At 43.2% G+C, this 21,752-nt stretch overlaps 1 protein-coding gene across 1 annotated transcript in view; it reads left to right on the forward strand.

Moving 5' to 3' along the window:
- The window catches only part of LOC122929177 (olfactory receptor 1019-like), a 106,606-nt gene extending 85,087 nt beyond the window's left edge, over positions 1-21,519 (forward strand). Inside the window, exon 3 of the mRNA XM_044282685.1 lies at positions 20,579-21,519. Coding sequence (XP_044138620.1) covers positions 20,579-21,519 — 941 coding nt within the window. The remainder of the gene's footprint in view (positions 1-20,578) is intronic.
- Positions 21,520-21,752: the final 233 nt, after the last annotated feature.

The raw sequence follows: 21,752 nt of genomic DNA on the forward strand, positions 1-21,752 counted from the left end.
GCCACAGAACAAGGTAAGAGCCCTATATAGGGAATAGTCATCTGATAAGGATTTTAATATGCCCAAAAATGAAAAATGAGTTTTGGGGGGTGGCAGAAGCCCTTTAAGGGGTTTGATATAGCTGTTTCCACCAACTACTGATTGAGGCCTGCGATATACCTGCTTCCACAAATACTGCTCTATTCTAGGGACTTTGGCACAGGGTCATTTTGAAAATGACAGGCAGAGGAAGAGGCAGGCCGTTCCTCAGGGGTGGTAGGTAGTATTGAGCATGACTATTCGAATTACGAATATTTATCTATATATTTTGAATATAGTACATATGTACATATATTTGCTATATCGAAAATTCGCAATTTTTTAACATCTGAAAATATGATTACTCCCTGCTTCTTGCTTGTGGGCCAATGAGTCATTGGCCCACAAGCAACTTAATGTCACAACCAGACAGCTGAGAAGCTCTGACAGAAGCCTTTCAGAACCTCCTCCTTGAGTTTCTTTGTTGTGATGTTCAGTTCCTCATCTCGTTAGCCTCTCTCAGCTGTCATGTGGTTGGACTGATTGCATCCCTTTAAATTCCGCCCCATAATGCATTACTGGGCAGCTTATACTACTTCCTGGAGTGTGTGTGCATGCTGATCTTGTTTTCCAGTCTGCTACAAAGTTAAGTGCTGAACATTTATCTGTTATTTTCTGTTTGCTGGATCCCAGGTGTCCCTGACTCCCTCCGTGTCTGGTGTAGGGAGCCGGTGGTCGTGTCCCCTCACTATTGTAGGGTGTTCAGGGGTTATATAGTCGAGGTACGTGAATATGCAACCATCCACCTCTGGGATCGTTGCTGTCACGGAATGTGTACAGGAAACAATGCAAAACAACATGCATAAATGACTCGCTGGATCCAAAAGCTAAGGAACAAAAGGGAGACCCCTGTAGAAGACCTGGCACTTTCCCTGGCTGCTCAGCCTATGCATAGATCCGAATGGTGGAGGTATGCATATCCACGTACCTTGACTATATAAGCCCTGAGCACCCTACAATAGTGAGGGGACACGACCACCGGCTCCCTACACCAGACACGGAGGGAGTCAGGGTCACCTGGGATCCAACAAACAGAAAATAACAGATAACAGTTAACACTTAACTTTGTAGAGGAGAGGAGGACCAGATGGGCATGCACACATACTCCAGGAAGAAATATAAGCCGCCCAGAAAAGCCTTCTGGGGAAGAATTTAAAGGGAAGCAATTAGTCCAACACATGACAGCTGAGAGAGACTAACGAGAGGAGGAGCTGAATACCACAACACAGAAACTCAAGGGGGAGGTTCTGAAAGGCCTCTGTCAAAGCTTCTCAGCTGTCTGGTTGTGACAGTACCCCTCCCTCTACGAGTGGACTCCGGACACTCAGAACCCACCTTCTCAGGATGGGACCTATGGAAAGCCCTGATGAGACGAGAGGCCTTAATGTCCGTCACTGGGACCCACATCCTCTCCTCAGGACCATACCCCTCCCACTGAACAAGGTACTGAAGAGAACCGCGGACAAGACGAGAATCCACAATCCTAGAGACCTGAAATTCAAGATTCCCATCAACCATAATCAGAGGAGGAGGCAAAGGCGAGGGTACAATGGGTTGAACATAAGGTTTCAATAAGGACTTATGAAAAACATTATGGATCTTCCAAGTCTGAGGAAGATCAGGACGGTATGCAACAGGATTGATGACAGACAGGATTTTGTAAGGCCCAATAAACCTAGGACCCAACTTCCAGGAGGGAACCTTCAATTTGATATTCTTGGTAGACAACCACACCAGATCACCAACATTCAGGTCCGGACCAAGCACACGTCTCTTATCAGCCACACGTTTATATCTCTCACTCAGGCTCTTTAGATTATCTTGAATCTTTTGCCAAATAGATGACAAAGACGAGGAGAATCTGTCCTCATCAGGTAAACCAGAAGACCCCTCTCCCGAGAAAGTCCCAAACTGTGGATGAAACCCATATGCACCAAAAAATGGTGACTTATCAGAGGACTCCTGACGACGGTTATTTAAAGCAAACTCAGCAAGGGACAAAAAAGAACACCAATCCTCCTGATTCTCCGCCACAAAACAGCGCAGATATGTCTCCAGATTCTGATTGACGCGCTCTGTCTGGCCATTCGACTGCGGGTGGAAAGCAGAAGAGAATGACAACCGAACCCCCAAGCGAGAACAGAAAGCCTTCCAGAATCTGGAAACAAACTGCGTGCCCCTATCAGAGACTATGTCTGAAGGAATACCGTGCAATTTGACAATGTGATCAATAAATGCCTGCGCCAGCGTCTTAGCATTGGGCAAACCAGGAAAAGGGATGAAATGCACCATTTTGCTAAAACGGTCCACCACCACTAGAATCACAGTCTTCCCCGAGGAACGAGGCAGGTCCGTTATGAAGTCCATGGACAGATGTGTCCAAGGACGGGAAGGAATGGGTAAGGGAAGGAGAGGACCTGATGGCCGTGAATGAGGGACTTTGGCACGAGCGCAAGTCTCGCAGGCTGCCACAAAACCCTCAACCGACTTACGAAGCGCAGGCCACCAGAATCTCCGAGCGATGAGATCCGGTGTGGCTCTTACCCCCGGGTGCCCAGCAAGGACCGTATCGTGGTGTTCTTTAAAAATCTTGTGTCTTAAAGCGAGAGGCACAAACAACCTCCCAGGAGGACAAAGATCAGGAGCCTCTGACTGGGCTGCCTGCACCTCTGCCTCCAATTCAGGAAAAAGAGCAGAGACCACCACACCTTCTGCCAAAATGGGACCCGGGTCTTCAAAATTCCCGCCTCCCGGAAAACAACGTGACAGGGCATCTGCCTTCACATTCTTAACTCCAGGGCGGAACGTGACAACAAAATTAAACCTAGAAAAGAACAACGACCATCTGGCCTGTCTCGGGTTCAGACGCTTGGCTGACTCCAAGTAGGCCAGATTTTTATGGTCAGTAAATACGGTAATAGGGTGTCTGGCTCCCTCTAGCCAATGGCGCCATTCCTCAAAAGCCAACTTGATGGCCAACAATTCCCTATCTCCCACATCGTAATTTCTCTCTGCGGAGGAGAGTTTCTTCGAGAAAAAGGCACACGGTCGCCATTTGGCAGGAGAGGAACCCTGAGACAAGACCGCACCCACACCCACCTCAGAAGCATCAACCTCAACTATGAAGGGTAAAGAAACATCGGGTTGCACCAAGATGGGAGCGGAAGCAAAACTCTCCTTGATATCAGAAAAAGCCTTACGCGCCTCTACTGACCAAGAAGAAAAATCTACCCCCTTTCTGGTCATATCAGTGAGTGGTTTAACAATAGAAGAATAATTCAAAATGAACTTCCTGTAATAATTGGCAAAGCCCAAAAAACGCATCAGCGCCTTTTGATTCTCAGGAAGCTCCCACTCAAGCACAGCGCGGACCTTCTCGGGGTCCATGCGAAAACCAGAAGCGGAGAGAAGAAACCCCAGAAATTGAATTTCTGGAACCGCAAACACACATTTTTCCAGTTTCGCATATAATTTATTCTCCCGCAGGATGAGCAAGACCTGGCGTAAATGTTCCTTATGAGTTTTGAAATCGGGAGAAAAAATCAAAATGTCATCCAAATACACCAATACAAATTTTCCCATCAAATGATAAAAAATGCTGTTCACGAAATGCTGAAAAACGGCTGGGGCATTCATCAAACCAAAAGGCATAACCAAATTTTCAAAATGGCCCTCAGGGGTATTGAAGGCCGTCTTCCATTCGTCCCCTTCTCTGAACCTGACCAGGTTGTATGCCCCTCTTAAATCTAATTTGGAAAAGACTTTAGCCCCAACAACCTGGTTAAACAGGTCCGGGATCAGAGGAAGCGGATAAGGGTCACGAATTGTGATACTGTTCAGCTCCCTGAAATCCAGACAAGGTCTTAAAGAACCATCTTTTTTCTTGACAAAGAAAAAACCAGCGGCAACCGGTGACTTCGAGGGTCGTATGTGTCCCTTTCTCAGACTCTCAGAGATATAAGCACGCATAGCGACCCTTTCAGGTTGGGAAAGATTGTATAAACGAGATTTAGGCAGCTTGGCGTCTGGGATGAGATTAATAGGGCAATCGTACTCCCTGTGCGGGGGCAAATCCTGAACTCCACTCTCAGAGAAGACATCCGAAAATTCAGAGAGAAAAGATGGTACAGTCTTAGTAGCAACCTCAGAAACAGATGTCATGAGGCAATTCTCTCTGCAAAAGTCACTCCAACCATTTATTTGCCTCGCTTGCCAATCAATGGTGGGGTTATGCTTAGTGAGCCAGGGCAGCCCCAACACCAGAGGGGTGGGTAAACCGCTAAGGACGAAACATGACACATCCTCAACATGAGCATCACTCACAATTAAACGGATATTGTGAACTATGCCCTTTAATGATTTTTGAGAAAGTGGAGCGGAATCGATAGCAAAAACAGGGATATCCTTTCCCAAAGTGCGCACCTGGAAACCATGAGTTATCGCAAATTGATTATCAATGAGATTGACCGCTGCTCCACTATCCACAAAAATCTCACAAAAAATGTTCTTGCTCTCTAGCGCCACCCTGGCAGGCAGGACAAAACGGGAACTACAAGCAAACGGAAAACCTTCAATTTCCGCCTCAACCCTGCCAATAGTAACAGACGGAACATTTTTTAAAGATTTTTTCCTCTTTGTTTCTTTATTATATCCAGAGAACTGCCTGAATCTCCTAGAGGGACAAATATTTGCCAAATGATTAATACCTCCACAACAAAAACAAACCCTCCCATGCGGGCTGAATCTTCTATTGTCCGAAGCAATCAACCCCAGCTGCATGGGCTCCTGCTCAGAAGGGGCTGACAGCGACTGAGACCCCTGCGCAGAGAATGGGACCGCTGCACAGTCCTGGGACCGAGTATGACAGGAAGGAGAGATCTCTCCTCTCTCTCTAAGACGCCTGTCAATACGAACGGCCTGAGACATAGCAGAGTCCAAAGAAATAGGCCTTTCATGAAAGGCAAATGCATCTTTCAATCCCTCTGAAAGACCATGGCAAAATTGACTTCGGAGTGCAGCATCATTCCAACGAGTATCAGCTGCCCATCTCCGAAATTCTGAGCAGTATATTTCTGCAGATTGTTTACCCTGGCATAAGAGACGTAGTCTAGACTCCGCCAGAGCAATACGATCCGGATCATCATATATCTGACCCAGGGCTAAAAATAATTCCTCCACTGAACGGAGGGGCCGTGCTTCCTCCGGCAGCGAAAAGGCCCAGGACTGAGCGTTACCCCTGAGCAGCGATATAATGATCCCCACCCTCCGTTCCTCATCACCAGAAGAATGGGGAAGAAGACGAAAATGGAGTTTGCAAGCCTCTCTAAAACGCACAAAATTCTCACTACCCCCGGAAAACGTATCCGGGAGCGAGATCTTAGGCTCAGAACAAACTCCATGAACGCCAGCTGAACCGGTCACTTGAAGCTGAGAACAAGTCCTGCGGAGATCAGCTACCTCCAATGAAAGACCCTGAAGGCGTTCAGCCAAAAGTGAAACCGGATCCATGCTTGAGACGGTTTTGGCGGCTTATAATGTCACGGAATGTGTACAGGAAACAATGCAAAACAACATGCATAAATGACTCGCTGGATCCAAAAGCTAAGGAACAAAAGGGAGACCCCTGTAGAAGACCTGGCACTTTCCCTGGCTGCTCAGCCTATGCATAGATCCGAATGGTGGAGGTATGCATATCCACGTACCTTGACTATATAAGCCCTGAGCACCCTACAATAGTGAGGGGACACGACCACCGGCTCCCTACAGCAGACACGGAGGGAGTCAGGGTCACCTGGGATCCAACAAACAGAAAATAACAGATAACAGTTAACACTTAACTTTGTAGAGGAGAGGAGGACCAGATGGGCATGCACACATACTCCAGGAAGAAATATAAGCCGCCCAGAAAAGCCTTCTGGGGAAGAATTTAAAGGGAAGCAATTAGTCCAACACATGACAGCTGAGAGAGACTAATGAGAGGAGGAGCTGAATACCACAACACAGAAACTCAAGGGGGAGGTTCTGAAAGGCCTCTGTCAAAGCTTCTCAGCTGTCTGGTTGTGACAGTTGCATAGGCTGAGCAGCCAGGGAAAGTCTCAGGTCTTGTGCAGGGGTCTCCCTTATGGTTCCTTAGCTTTGGATCCAGTGAGTCATATATGCATGTTGCTTTGTCTTGTTTCCTGTACACCGTCCGTGACACATAAGCAGGAAGGAATCATGTTTTCAGATGTTATAAAATGACGAATATTCGATATAGCAAATATATAGCACTACTGTATATTCAATATAGTGCTATATATTTGTTTTTTAGAATATTCGTCCTTTTTTTCCATCTGAAGTTATAATTCCTCCCTGCTTAAATTGCTTGTGGGACAATGACTGTTCTATTCTAAAAAACAAATATATAGAACTATATTCTATAGTGTTATGTATTTGTTTTTGACCCACTTCACATTACACGATTTTTACATTGCTGATTTTTTGCAATCGTGAAATATTCAAGAATACGAATATTCAAGTATGTCACTGTCCATGTTGTGAGACTTATTGTGCACTTCTAGTAAGTATTTGGTGGCTGCAAATATGACCTGAAGGTTTTTCAGGTTCGCCTGCCATTAAATTGAATGGGGCCCGCAGCAAACGCATTGTTCGCGAACATTTGATCGTCCTGGCTGATGTTCGTTCATCACTAATATGTACCACTGAATGCCACCGCTACTGATAAGGTAAACACATGTGTTTTAATTATACAAAACTGTGATTGATCTGGTATTTTATGATTGTTCACTATGAATTGGTGATTTTTACAAAGTGGGGGCTGTGACACCCGTTTGATTGGCTCCCCATCTAAAAAGGGAGGTGCTATATACACTATATTATAGTTGTGAATATCACTTGTTATTTAGCTTGATAAAGGCTACCATATAGCTGAAACGTTGCTGTCTGGCTTTTTGTGTACACACTCTGTGAAGTACGATTAATAAAGTAAAGAACTGGAGATGCTACTGTAACCTTTTTTCGATTGCTGGTCTGAGGACTGCTGAGGATCTGCGGTCATGGTTTGGCTGATGCATTCTGGTGCGGTCGGTGAGGTCCGTTAGTGCTGCTCTGCAATTTGTGTTTGATATTATTACTATTGGGTACACTGCTAACATGTAGTGCATTCTGACAGAGAATTATTATTATTATTATCATGACTATTACATTTGGAGGCACCTTGGTACAGTATCAGCTAAGCACAATCATTTTTGGAGGCCATCATGTTTACGATGCTATAAGTTTCAGAGACACTATTTGCTGGGCACAGTTATTTCTTAGGGCACAGTGCCCTAATATCTGTTTCTGCAGTATAGTATTTGGGAGCACAGTATTAGGGGTGGCAGGATGGGGTGTTCAGAAGGTGGGGAGGAGGTTGGAAAAGTAGGAAAATAAGATGTCTGTTAAACTCTAGGGAAACAAGAGATGGCTGAAAGAAATCATCATAGCGGTCTGGTCTGAATGTAGAAGATAAAGAAAGAGAACATCTACATCAGAGGATACGTCACTGGATGTAAGAGATATATTGGAGGGGGTGTGTGCGTGCAACGTTTCAGTTTTTTCCTTGGGCAGTTTTCTCCACTATCTTCCCCTCCTATAACGTAATTACCCTCCCCCCAGTCCCTAGTTTAAACACTCCTTCATCCGTCTAGCCATCTTCTCCCCCAACACAGCTTACCCTTCCCGATTGAGGTGCAGCCCTTCTTTACGATAGAGCCTGTAGCCGACAAAAGTCAACCCAATTCTCCAGGAACCCAAACACCTCCTTTCTACACCAGTTCTTGAGCCACTTGTTAACTTCCCTTATTTCCGACTGCCTTTCTTGTGTGGCTCGTGGTACAGGTAGTATTTAAAAAAACTCTCCCTTTGAGGTCCTTGCCTTGAGACCTAAATCTCTAAAATAATTTTAAAAGATGCTCCACCTACCTTTAACTTTGTCATTGGTTCTGATATGGACCATGACTGCTGAATATTCTCCAGTTCCTCCCAGTAATCTGTCATCCCAATCTGTGATATGTCAAACTCGAGCATCAGGAAGACAACACACCGTTTGAAGATCCTGGTCTTTGTGACAGATCGTCCTATCTGTACCCCTAATAATGGAGTCTCCCACTACCAGCATCTATATGGCCTGCCTTGCTCTCCTGATCTCCAGATCCGGGCTAGCCTCCCCGACACTCTTCCATCTACCCTGATTTTTGTTACCCAGCTACCTACCTCACTTTCCTGAGCCTCCATGCTACCACCGTCCCCCACGTCTACCCCATAGAGCGCCTGCCCAGTAAGCAGCAAACTCTTTTCCAAATTGCCATTTCTCAGTGTCGAAACTTGCTCGCTTATATACACAATGTGTGGGCAATTTGCTCACATTTTGAACAAAGATATGCAACTTACACGACTGTTCAAGGACTGCAGACATTAGACAAGATGTGCACTGAATGGCACTGTCAATAATGGAACTCATACTAATGGGGATTACACAAGAAAAGAGAATGCAAAAATGCAATAATACAGTTCAATGAAAAGCAACTGACTTACTGTAGTCCCCTCCTAGAGTCCCAGAATCTCAAGTCACGTAATCTAAAGTCACACACAATACAAACACACACTGGAAATCAGACACGTGAACGCTTACAAACTCACTTGTATAGTGCTACTCCCAAATAGCTTCAAACCAGACTGCAATTTTCCTGTTCTAAGATCCATGGTGTGAGATCATTGTGATCTGAGCATTTAAACTTTTTAAATACCACAATCAATATCAATTGCGGCATCTGAGTGGTTTTACGGAGGGATAGGGGTCCTTTTGTAAGCACTTGACTGCGATAATTGAGTGACGATAGGATGTCATGGCATATGGAGGTCTATCAATAACCCCCAGGTCCATGAACATTACTCCTATATTTCTACCACATAGTGAATAATACCATTAACCAACATCTTAAAATGAAATAGCAGAATTGCATTTTTTTCCATTGTTCCCAAAAATTATGCAGTACATTATATTTCCCCCCCTGAAAATATACAACTCAAAAAACAAGGTATGGACGTCTCCGTTGATCGGGTAATTAAAATTTTATGGTCTTCGGAATACTTGATAAAGACCCACAATGAGGAACAAAACATTGTTGATCTACTAGCTAAAAGGACATTGAAAGGGGAAGTTATCATTATGGGAGACTTTAATCTTCCTGATGTAATCTGGGAAACCAAAATAGCTAGTTCTGCCAGGAGTACAGATATTCTAAATTCCCTACTGGGATTATCTCTACAGCAAGTAGCGGAGGAGCCAACCCGGAAGGAGGCCATTTTAGATTTAGTATTCACAAATGAGAATTTGGTATCTGATATTACTGTAGGGGAAAGCTTGGGATCTAGTGATCACCAGTCAGTGTGGTTTACTATAAGTACAGTGACTGAGTGACACCACACAAAAACCAAAGTTTTAGACTTTAGAAAAACTGACTTTTCTAAAATTAAATTAGCGGTATACGAGTCAGATCGGAACAGTTTCAATGGCGTCCAGAAGAAATGGGACTACTTAAGGCAACAGATAATTGTATTAGGCTTGTCAGTAAAAGCAAAAAAGGAAGAGACCACTGTGGTACTCAGCAGAAGTGGCCCAAATCATTAAAAACAAAAAGATAACATTTAGTAATTATAAAAAATAAAAACGAGGGTGACAGGCTAATTTACAAGATTAGGCAGAGAGAGGTCAAACAAGTTATAAGAGCTTCTAAAGCACAGGCAGAAGAGAAATTTGCTCAGTCAGGGAAAAAAGGCGATAAGACATTCTTCAGATACATAAATGAAAAAAGGAAACTAAAACAAGAAATTACCAAATTAAAAACAAAAGAAGGAAGGTATATGGAAGAAGATAAAGAACTAGCTGACTGCCTCAATGAATACTTCTGTTCAGTTTTTACAAAGGAAAATGGAAGAAAAGGACCTCAGTTAGGAAGGAAGACTAATGAATCTTTTGATGCATGTGTCTTTACAGAGGAAGAGGTTCTAAGTCAGCTGTCTATAACGAATACAAATAAGTCACAGGGGCCTGATGGGATACACCAAAAGCTATTAAAAGAGCTCAGCGGTGAAATAGCAAAACCATTAACAGATTTATTTAACCAATAACTGGCAACAGGAGTCGTCCCAGAAGATTGGAAATTAGCAAATGTTGTGCCTATTCACAAGAAAGGTAGTAGGGAGGAATCGGGCAACTATAGGCCAGTAAGCCTGACATCAATAGTAGGGAAATTAATGGAAACCATACTTAAGGAGAGGATTGTGGAACATCTAAAATCCCATGGATTGAAAGATTAATAACAGCATGGGTTTACTTTAGGGAGATCATGTCCAAATAATCTTATTGATTTTTTTTATTGGGTGACTAAAATAATAGATGGCGGAGGTGCAGTAGACATCGCTTATCTAGACTTCAGTAAGGCTTTTGATACTGTCCCACATAAAAGGCTTATCTATAAATTGCAGTCTTTGTGCATGGATTCCCATATTGTTGAATGGATTAGGCAGTGGCTGAGGGACAGACAACAGAGAGTTGTAGTCAATGGAGTATATTCAGACCATGGTCTTGTTACCAGTGGGGTACCTCAGGGATCTGTTCTGGGACCCATATTGTTTAATATCTTTATGAGTGAAACTGCAGAAGGCCTCGATGGTAAGGTGTGTCTTTTTGCTGATGACACAAAGATTTGTAACAGAGTTGATGTTCCTGGAGGGATACACCAAATGGAAAAGCATTTAGGAAAACTAGAGGAATGGTAAAAAATCTGGCAACTAAAATGTTATGTTGATAAGTGCAAGATAATGCACCTGGGGCGTAAAAAAACCAAGAGCAGAATATAAAATCAGTGATACAGTCCTAACCTCAGTCCCTGAGGAAAGGGATTTAGGGGTCATTATTTCAGAAGACTTAAAGGTAGGCAGACGATGTCACAGAGCAGCAGGAAATGCTAGCAGAATGTTTGGGTGTATAGGGAGAGGCATTACCAGTAGACAGAGGGAGGTGCTCATGCCACTCTACAGAGCACTAGTGAGACCTCATGTGGAGTATTTGTCACAGCTGAGGATGGGGAAAACCCTCAGCCGTGCGATGCCAGGAGATGTTAGGCTGCTCAGCCAGGACGACAGGATTAGGGAGCAGGTCACCTCCTAAAGCATCCCTAACCTGACCCTAACTCCTAGCTGCATGCGCCGACCTTGAAGGTAGGAGGGCCCATACTCAGGAACCTCGGATCCCTAACTCACCCTCCGACCGGTCCCTGAACTAGGAGTCAAGGTAAGACGGCCTGTTCCTTCTGGACACGGAGGAACAGGGGTCTCACTGGCCAAGCTACAAGGAATGGGGAAACACATACAACATACAGATATGACAGGCGAACTTCTAGTTCCACACGTACCTGTCACAGCCACGCTGACTGGAACCCATGCATGCACTACTAATGTCCGCAGAACAACTAGAGGACACAGCACACATAACACACAGGTAACCAGGACATCCGTAGTTGCAAATAAACAGAGACAAAGGAAAACATCAACTGAACATCAAGACATAAACTTAACAGATAAACCTATGACCACAAGGGTGGCCCCCACTGGCAGATGATATACACAGGAGGCTGCTCCAGCTAAGCATGGCTGAAGCAACCCACTGACACATGCCAAACACTGAGGCTTTATAGGGCTAAGAGGCCACACCCACACAGACACACCCAGTGTCTCACACACACAGAAAGGGAGTTAACCCTTCCAACACCAGGGAAGGGAAAACACCACTTAAAGGGGAAGTGTCCAAATCAAGATCACACTGTGGCTGTTGCCGCAGGCAACGACATGGGTGGCAACCATGTCCTGGGAGTCAGCCCGAAGGCCGGGACACTGCCACCACATGTACACATCCAACCAAACGTTGCCATGGGCAGCCACAGTGAAGGGAAGAGTCCTAGTGCACACACAACACAAAACGCAGTGCACACCAGACAAACAAACACAACACCCAACATGAAGGTTGAGCGCTCAGGCTGCTCTGCTGAAACCAACACATACAACTAGTTGCCCGCGGCAACCACAAGTGAGGCCACACACCAGCGGCCCTCACCTGTGATTGAACACCAAAACCAAACCGCAGGCAACCGCATGCGGTTGAGGAGTCACGACCATTACCGTGGCAATGACAGTATTGTGCTCAGTACTGGAGACCATATCTCCAGAAGGATATTGATACTTTGGAGAGAGTTCAGAGAAGAGCTACTAAACTGGTACATGGATTTCAGGATAAAACTTACCAGGAAAGATTAAAGGACCTTAACATGTAGAGCTTGGAAGAAAGACGAGACAGAGGGGAGATGAGAGAAACTGCTAAATACATAAAGGGAATCAACAAGGTAAAAGAAGAGAGAAGATTTGAAAGAAGAAAAACTGCTACAAGAGGACATAGTTTTAAATTAGAGGGGCAAAGGTTTAACAGTAATATCAGGAAGTATTACTTTACTGAGAGAGTAGTGGACGCATGGAATAGCCTTCCTGCAGAAGTGGTAGCTGCAAATACAGTGGAGGAGTTTAAGCATGCATGGGATAGGCATAAGGCCATCCTTCATATAAGATAGGGCCAGGGCTATCCATAGTATTTAGTATATTGGGCAGACTAGATGGGCCAAATGGTTCTTATCTGCCGACACATTCTAGGTTTCTATGTTTCTATCTTGTGATTTTTTCCCACTTAAGAGTTAAAAAGATTCTCAGTTTTCATCACAAGGATGTTGTCAATTCCTTGTGTTCTAAGGTTTTATAATTTCCTGTAGGTATGAATCCACAAAGGACTGTTTCTGGGATGTAATATCCAGCATTGGGATCTGTGAGGAAAAATCATTCTCTAAGGGTAGTCGGGATGACTATAAAGAGCTGTAAATTATCGTGGACTGCAGTCATACAGATATGAGGCAAACAAGGCATGACTTGTGGTAAACCTGCTCTCAGTAATCGTTGGAAGTCTTCTTCATCCTGCCCAAGGTCATTCTAATGTTCTTATATGACTCCAGAGGGGACAAAAAAGCAGACTGGTTTAAGAGCTCCATTTACACAAGTAGCCAAACAATGCGAGTTTGCGAGCGTTCGCGTGTTTGATTTTTAAGTGTGTGTTTGTATAAAGTGTGTGACTATAGATTACTTGAGGGAGTATCTGTGAAAGCCTAATTATTTGTGTGCATTGCTGAGTGGCTTTTCCCTGACTTTATTGGACACTGCGACTTGCTTTTGCTGCCATGTTTCTTGCATAGCAGCTAAGAGTATACTGTGATTACATTTTTTTTTCTCTTACTTATCCAGGGTGTTGAACAGGTAAGTAATTAGGGTGTGGCTGTCTAATTAGGAGAGGTTAAATAGCCAGCCTTGAGGGCAGCTCAGTCATTTGAATCCAGAGGAAAAAAAAGCAGACTGGTTTAAGAGCTCCATTTATACAAGCAGCCAAACAACGCGAGTTTGTGAGCGTTCGCGTGTTTGAGTTTTAAGTGTGTGTTTGTATAAAGTGTGTGACTTTAAATTACGTGACTTCAGATTCAGGGACTTTAGGAGGGGACTACAGTAATTCAGTTTCTTATCACTGCACTGTATTGTATTTTTCTCTTTCTTGTGTAATCCCCATTTAGTATGTGTTCCATTATTGACAGCGCAGTCCAGGGCACATCTTGTCTTATGTATGCAGTCCTGGAACAGCCGTTTGAGGGGGCATATATTTGTTCAAAATGTAAGCAAATTGCCCGTTTGAAATCGCACATCGAGTATCTAAACTGGCGAGTTTCAACACTGAGAGGCGTTGACAATTTGGAAAAGAGTTTGCTGCTCACTGAGCAAGCACTCTTTGGGTTAGATGTGGGGGGGGGGGGTATCGAAGAGGCTGAGGAAAGTGAGGTAGCTAGCTAGGTAACAATTAGAAAGCGGGGTAGAGGGAAGAGTTCCAGGGAGGCTAGCCCTGATCTGACCCCTAAACAAGTTTGCAAGGTTGGCAGATGAGGGGGATGTCAATTTAGAGAGAGCACTGCTGCAGCCAGACACTTCCTCTGCCAGTCAGGGAAATGTTGGCTCCAGTAATCAGGGGACCAGGAGAGCAGGGCAGGCCAGACAGGTGCTGGTAGTGGGAGACGCAATTATTAGGGGTACAGATAGGGTGACCTGTCACAAAGACCGGGATCGTCGAACGGTGTGGTGTCTTCCTGGTGCTCTAATTCAACTTATCGCGGATCGGGTTACTGGGAGGGGCTGGAGAAGTTCCAGTGGTGATGGTCTATATCGGAACTAATAACAAATTTAGAGGTAGGTGGAGAGTCCTTAAAAAAGATTTTAGGGATTTAGGTCAAAAGCTTAGGGCAAGGATCTCAAAGGTAGTATTTTTCTAAATACTGCATGTACCACAAGCCACACAAGAAAGCCAGCGGGAGGTAAACAAGTGGCTCAAGAACTGGTGTAGGAAGGAGGAGATTGGGTTCCTGGAGAACTAGACCAACTTCTCTGTCAGCTACAGGCTCTATCGTAGGGGTGGGCTGCATCTCAATGGGGAATGGACAGCTGTGTTGGGGGAGAAGATGGCTAGAAGGTTGGAGTAGTGTTTAAACTAGGGACTGGGTGGAGGGTAATGACATTATAGGAGGGAAAGATAGTGCATATAGAGACCGGTGGCAAGGTAGTGGGACTGGGGGAGGATTGAATGGAGGGACTACAACAGTTCAGAAGGAAAGGTGTAGTGTAAAAAATATAAATAAGCCTCTTAAATGTATGTATACTAATGCCAGAAGCCTGACTAATAAAACTGGGGAACTAGAATTTGTGATGTGTGAGGAGGGCTATGACAGTGGTAACAACTGAGACATGGCTGGAGGATAGCTATGACAGCGGGAATAACATAAACATGGCTGGATGATAGCTATAACTGGGCAGTCAATGTACAAGGTTGCAGTCTGTTTAGAAGGGATTGTCAAAACCGAAGAGGGGGAGGGGTCTGACTTTATGTAAAGTCGTGTCTGAAGCCCACAGTCCGGGAAGATATAACTTAGGGACATGAATATGTGGAGTCACTGTGGGTAGAAATATATGGAGGCAAAAACAATAATAAAATACTAATTGGAGTTTATTATAAGCCACCTAATATACCAGAGTCCACAGAAAATCTACTACTAAACGAAAAAGACGAGGCGGCAAATCATAATGGTTATTATGGGGGAACTCCGCAGATATAGACCGGGAAACTCAAACCTGTATATCTCATAAAGGAAACCGGTTCTTGGCAATAACCAAAGACAATTACCTTCCCCAACTGGTTCAGGACCCGACTAGAGGGACGGCCATACTAGACTCAATACTAACCAATAGACCTGACAGAAAAACTGATGTGCAGGACAGGGGACACCTGTGAAATAGTGACCATGTAAAGTAATAACCTTCCAATTATCATTCAAAAGAGTGTTTCTTCAGGGAGGAACAAAAATAGCAAACTTCAAAAAAGCTAAACTTTGCCAACTAAGAGAGGCCATAGGCTTAACTAACTGGGACAAAGTCCTCAAAAATAAGAATACAGCCGCAAAATGGGATATCTTTAAAAGCATCCTAAAATCTCATTGTGAGAGGTACATACCTTATGGGAATAAAAGGTTAAGGAACAAGAAGAAACCAATGTGGATAAATAGAACTGTAAAGAAGGCAATAAATGACAAAAGAAAACCATTTAAATCACAAAAACAGGAAAGTAGTGAGGAAGCACTAAAAAACTATAAGGAAAAAAAAAAAAAATTTAAAAAACAAATAAAGCAGCCAAACTAGAGACCGAGAGATTAATTGCCAAATTCAGCAAAACTAACCATAAAATGTTCTTCAATTATATAAATGGGAAAAAGTATAAATATGAAGGTGTCGGCCCTCTAAAGAGCAATGAGTAGGGAGTTAAAGAGCAATGAGTAGGGAGTTGCAGAGAGCGACGAGGAGAAAGCAAAGCTGTTAAATATTTTTTTCTCCACTATATTCACTGAGGAATATAAACTGTCAGATGAAATGCAGAATGTAAAGTAAATTCCCCATTAAAAGTTTCCTGTCTGACCCAGGAAGAAGTACAACAGCGACTTAAACAGATTCAAATAGACAAATCGCCAGGACCAGATGGCATACACCCCTGTATCCTAAGAGAATTAAGTACTGTCATAGTCAACCCTTATTTCTGATGTTTACAGACTTTATACTGACAGGGAGGGTTCCACAGGATTAGCACATAGCAAATGTGGCGCCAATTTTCAAAAAGGGTCCAAAAACAAAGCCCGGAAACTATAGGCCGGTAAGTTTAACATCTGTTGTGGGTAAATTGCTTGAAGGTTTCCTAAGAGATGCTATTTTGGAATATCTCATTAAAAATAAGCAAATAACGCTATATCAGCATGGCTTTATGAGGGATCGGTCATGTCAAACTAATTTAATCCGTTTCTATGAGGAGGTAAGTTCTAGACTTGAGAGCGGCGAATCAATGGATGTCGTATAACTGGACTTGTCCAAAGCATTTGACACTGTACCACATAAAAGGTTAGTATATTAAATGAGAATACTTGGACTGGGGGAAAACAGAGGGTGATTATTAATGGTACACACTCAGATTAGGTCACTGTCCTATTCTCTTCAATATATTTATTAATAATCTTGTAGAAGGCTTGCACAGTAAAATATAAATTTTTGCAAATTACACTAAACTGTGTAAAGTAATTGACACGGAAGAGGACAATATACAGCTACAGATGGATCTGGATAGATTGGAGGCTTGGGCCGAGAAGTGGCAGATGAGGTTTAACACTGACAAATGTAAGGTTATGCACATAAGTAGGAATAATGCAAGTCACCCGTACTTATCAAATGGTAAAACACTGGGTAACACTGACATGGAAAAAAGGACCTAGGAATTTTAGTGAACAGCAAAATAAGCTGTAGAAACCAGTGTCAGGCAGCTGCTACCAAGGCCAATAAGATAATGGGTTGAATCAAAAGGGGCATAGATGCCCGTGATGAGAAAATAGTCCTACCACTTTACAAATCATTAGTCAGACCACACATGGAGTACTGTGTACAGTTCTATGCTCCAGTGAACAAGGCAGACATAGCAGAGCTTTAGAGACTTCAGAGGAGGGCAACTAAAGTAATAAATGGAATGAGGGAACTACAGTACCCTGAAGAATTATCAAAATGAGGGTTATTCACTTAAGAAAAAAGACGATTGAGGGGAGATTTAATTACTATGTATAAATATATCAGGGGTCAGTACAGAGATTTATCCCATCAGCTATTTATCCCCAGGACTGTGACTGTGACGAGGGGACATCCTCTGCGTCTGGAGGAAAGAAGGTTTGTACACAAACATAGAAGAGGATTCTTTACGGTAAGAGCAGTGAGACTATGGAACTCTCTGCCTGAGGAGGAGCCTGGAGGGGCCTGGATGTATTTCTGGAGTGTAATAATATTACAGGCTATAGCTACTAGAGAGGGGTCTTTGATCCAGGGAGTTATCTGATGCCTGAATGGAGTGAGGAAGGATTCCCCCCCCCCCCTTAATTGGGGAAAATTGGCTTCTACCTCACAGGTTGTTTTTTTATTTTTTTGCCCTCCTCTGGATCAACTTGCAGGATAACAGGCCGAACTTGATGGACAAATGTCTTTTTTCGGCCTTATATACTATGTTACTATGTAACGGTAGTCGGGATGAATATAAAGAGTTGCAAATTATCGCGGACTGCAGCCATACAGCTATGAGGCAAACAAGGCATGAGTTGTGGTAAACCTGCTCTCAGTCATCGCTGGAAGTCTTCTTCATCCTGCCCAAGGTCATTCTAATGTTCTTATATGACTCCAGAGGGGAAAAAAGCAGACTGGTTTAAGAGCTCCATTTATACAAGCAGCCAAACAATGCAAGTTTGTGAGCGTTCGTGTGTTTGATTTTTAAGTGTGTGTTTGTATAAAGTGTGTGACTTTAGATTACTTGAGGGAGTATCTGTCATGTTGAATTTACTATTCAAAAACATCACCAAAAACTTTTCCACTGAGATTTTCTGACATTGGTTTCAGACAGATGATGACATTTAAATGTCTGAAAAGTCACTGAACGTAAAATGAAGACACGGAAAAGAGAATTTATGAAACTTCATTTTAAAAGTGGAGCTCCAGACCCTATACTACACATTGTGATGACCTTCATATGTTGTGTGTGAGGCAATAAGCTGGAGGTCCTGACTACTAGTATTAAAAAAGTCATGAAAATCATCAATGATAATAAAGGTAAGGGTGGAAATGTCCCGTTATATTTGTTCTAATATCACATGATTCTACAAGGGGATGTGAAACACATAAGGCTGGGGAATACAGAGAAAATAAGGGCTAAAATAAATGAGTCCTCCATGATAAATAACCCAAGAGAACTTCAACAAAAGTACTAACAAAACGATGGTCGAATTCTCCCTACATGGGTTCTATATGGTTGAAGAAACTGACTATATCGGTGTTGCTAGTGTTGATATGTCGTCTACGTGTATAGCACTTTCTTTCCTTTTCATCAGGGTATCTCAGAGGGGAAGGGGTTATTGGAAAACGGTTGAGTAGTGTTTTATTACATAGTCCCTGTACCTTTAACAAAAGAAGCTTAGTAACGCTGATGTAAGTATGGCTGTTTTCCGCAGGTAGATGCTGGGCCTCTTAGTAGGCAGAGAGTGGACTGTAGCCCCCAGTAGGTGGATGGGTGCTAGGAAAACTGATATAAGGGGCTGTCTCCCACCAGATGAAAAGTAACAGGAGTGATGTGTTTGACATTTGTTGTCTGCCTGGCAAGTGATATCCTGGTTGAGGTTTTTATGTGGGGTCCTAGTACAGTCCTAAAGTGGGCGTCAGCAGGGGGTGTGACAAGCAGTTCCAGTGAAGGGTGTCAGAAGGGTCACCCACAAGAGAAGTACAGAAGGCAAGGCTATCACACCTGTCAGAGCGGAGCAGGCAGGGGAACAGCTAATGTAGGTGAGCCAAACGGCATCTGGGCCCTGAAATTGAAGTGGGGGTGCACAAACCAACTAAATAGGTATACCACCACCACGTCTATACTCCCTTCCTTTATATTTAGCTGCCCCTCTGCTGATCTGCCCATTAAATGTTAAGGCCCTTGACTCCTTCCTCCTCTTCACATCAGGGACAGTCTCCTTCTCCCTTTTCATAAAAAGCAGTAGGGTCAGACACAGTTGCACAGCCCCTGCCCATCTAATTCCCGGTGTCGATGGGTCGTTCTGCACAAATTTGGTGCTAAAACAAGTTGGAAGAGGAAGTCTGACTGACTGGGAGGAGAGAAGAACGCTGGAGGCAACAGAGATACCACCACCTCTGTATAAGTGCTCTACACATAGCAATACTCCCGGAGGTGTAACTCCAGTGTAGGTACACTATATAGCCATTTTTCTTTTTTCATCCCCACCTCTCAAGAGCTATAACCTTTTAGTTGTCCACTCCCAGGCACATTATGAGGGCTTGTTTTCTGCAGGGCGAGTTGTATTTTTTAATGGCACTGTTGAATCTACCATAACATGTACCGAGAAAATCTTTTTTTTTTTTTTTTTTTCGTTGTAGAATGGTAACAAGATGTAATTTCACCACTGTTCTTACAGTGTGTTTTTTATACCTTTACATATCATGGCTCTGATGCGTTTCAGACCTTACACAGGCCCAAAGCTGTTTGGAGTGATCATCACAAACTGTTGATTGTATTCACGTTGGGTGTTTGCTGAACCATTACGGAGATGCCAAGTCTATATCATTTTTTATATCTTTTACTATTTTAAGATATTAAAAATGCTTTGTGCCACTGCCATATTCTGATCTCTATAGATTTTTATTTCATTTTTTCACCCAGGTAGCTTGTTCTTATAGAGTGAGCTAGAGTTTTTATTAGTATTTTTTTGAGGTACATATACAACCATTTTCTGTTTAGTTCTGAAAATAGCCGAGTAACTGCGTTCAGCCATTTTCTGAACTCCCATAGAAGTGGGACACGAGCAGCTGCCTCTCCATTCACAGAAGCCTCAAGACAGGACCCCATTCATTAGATAGAATAGAGTCCCAGAAGTGGGACCTTCATGTATCAAGCATTTATGTCATGTACTTTTCATATGCTAATATTCTCAAGATGGGAATACACTTTTAGACCCTTTGATTGTGGTATTCAAAGGTAGACCCCTCCCCTTTTATCATGTCATGTGATCAGGACCTTCCATTGAAGGACCCCACCCTATCTGACAAATTCCCTTTTTTTTAGAGCATACTTAGGCACAAGCTGCACAATAATCATTGATAACACAATTGTAAAAACATATTCACAAGTTACTTTTGCATCCTATTTAATTGTTTTGGGGCCGCTAGTTCTATTTTCTATATCATGATGTTTATGTCATCATAGATGTCTCCAACAAGACACAAGTGGCCGTGTTTGTATTTTCGGGGCTGACCAAGGACAAGAGGCTGGAAAATTTTCTCTTTACATTATTCATGGTAATCTACCTTGTCACCATAGTGGCAAATTTAGGCTTGGTAGCTATTGTCAGGAGCACATCAACCCTCCAGATCCCAATGTACTACTTCCTGAGTTACCTCTCTCTGGTGGACATCTTCTATTCTTCTACCATAACTCCTAAGATGCTTTCTGACCTTAAATCCTTAAAGAAGAGTATCTCTTTTGAAGGTTGTGCTCTTCAGTTCTTCTTCTATGCCTCTCTGGCCTCCATAGACTCCCTTATCCTCTCCATCATGTCCTATGACCGCTATGTTGCCATCTGCCACCCTCTCCATTATATGACCATAATGACAAAGAAGAAATGTCTATATCTTGTTATTTTTTCGTTCTCCATTGGCTTCTTACAATCTTCAGTACAGACCAGCTGTGCGTTCTCTCTTCAATTCTGTGGGTCAAACCTGATCAACCATTTCTACTGTGATGCTCCTTTGCTCTTCAGGCTGTCCTGCTCGGATACATCTACTTGTGACATGGTCACTGTCTACATTGTCAGTGCCATGGGTATGGGTCCATTAATGACTATCCTATTGTCGTACCTCTTAATCGTCCTTTCAATTTCACGCATACAATCAGCAGATGGCAAGAAGAAAGCCTTCAGTACCTGCTCATCACACATCATATGCATCTCAATCTTCTATGGAACCATATTCTTCACCTACTTTCGTCCTTCTTCCAGTGTCTTTACCATACAAGACAAGGTGGCTTCTGTCTTCTACACAGCAGTGACACCAATGCTTAACCCCCTTATATATAGTCTGAGGAACCAAGATGTGAAAAGGGTGGTCATAGCATTGTTTCCAAAGCAATTAGGGAAAATGGGAAAATAGTGGCATTAACTTTTACAAATCAATGACAGAAAATAAATATGCCCCCCCCACTCCCATATAACTGCTTGATGTCATACAAAAAATACGATAAAACCAAAATAAAAAAATTGCAAGCTGGTGGTTGGACCCAGATCTTTCACAGTGATGGGGTTTGATGAGGTTGCAATATAAATAATGCCATCACCTGCAGCATTCAATGTAGTTCAAAACAGGTTTGATCCAACTTGTGATAT

The sequence above is a fragment of the Bufo gargarizans genome, chromosome 2, assembly GCF_014858855.1.
Source record: "Bufo gargarizans isolate SCDJY-AF-19 chromosome 2, ASM1485885v1, whole genome shotgun sequence".
NCBI lineage: Eukaryota > Metazoa > Chordata > Amphibia > Anura > Bufonidae > Bufo > Bufo gargarizans.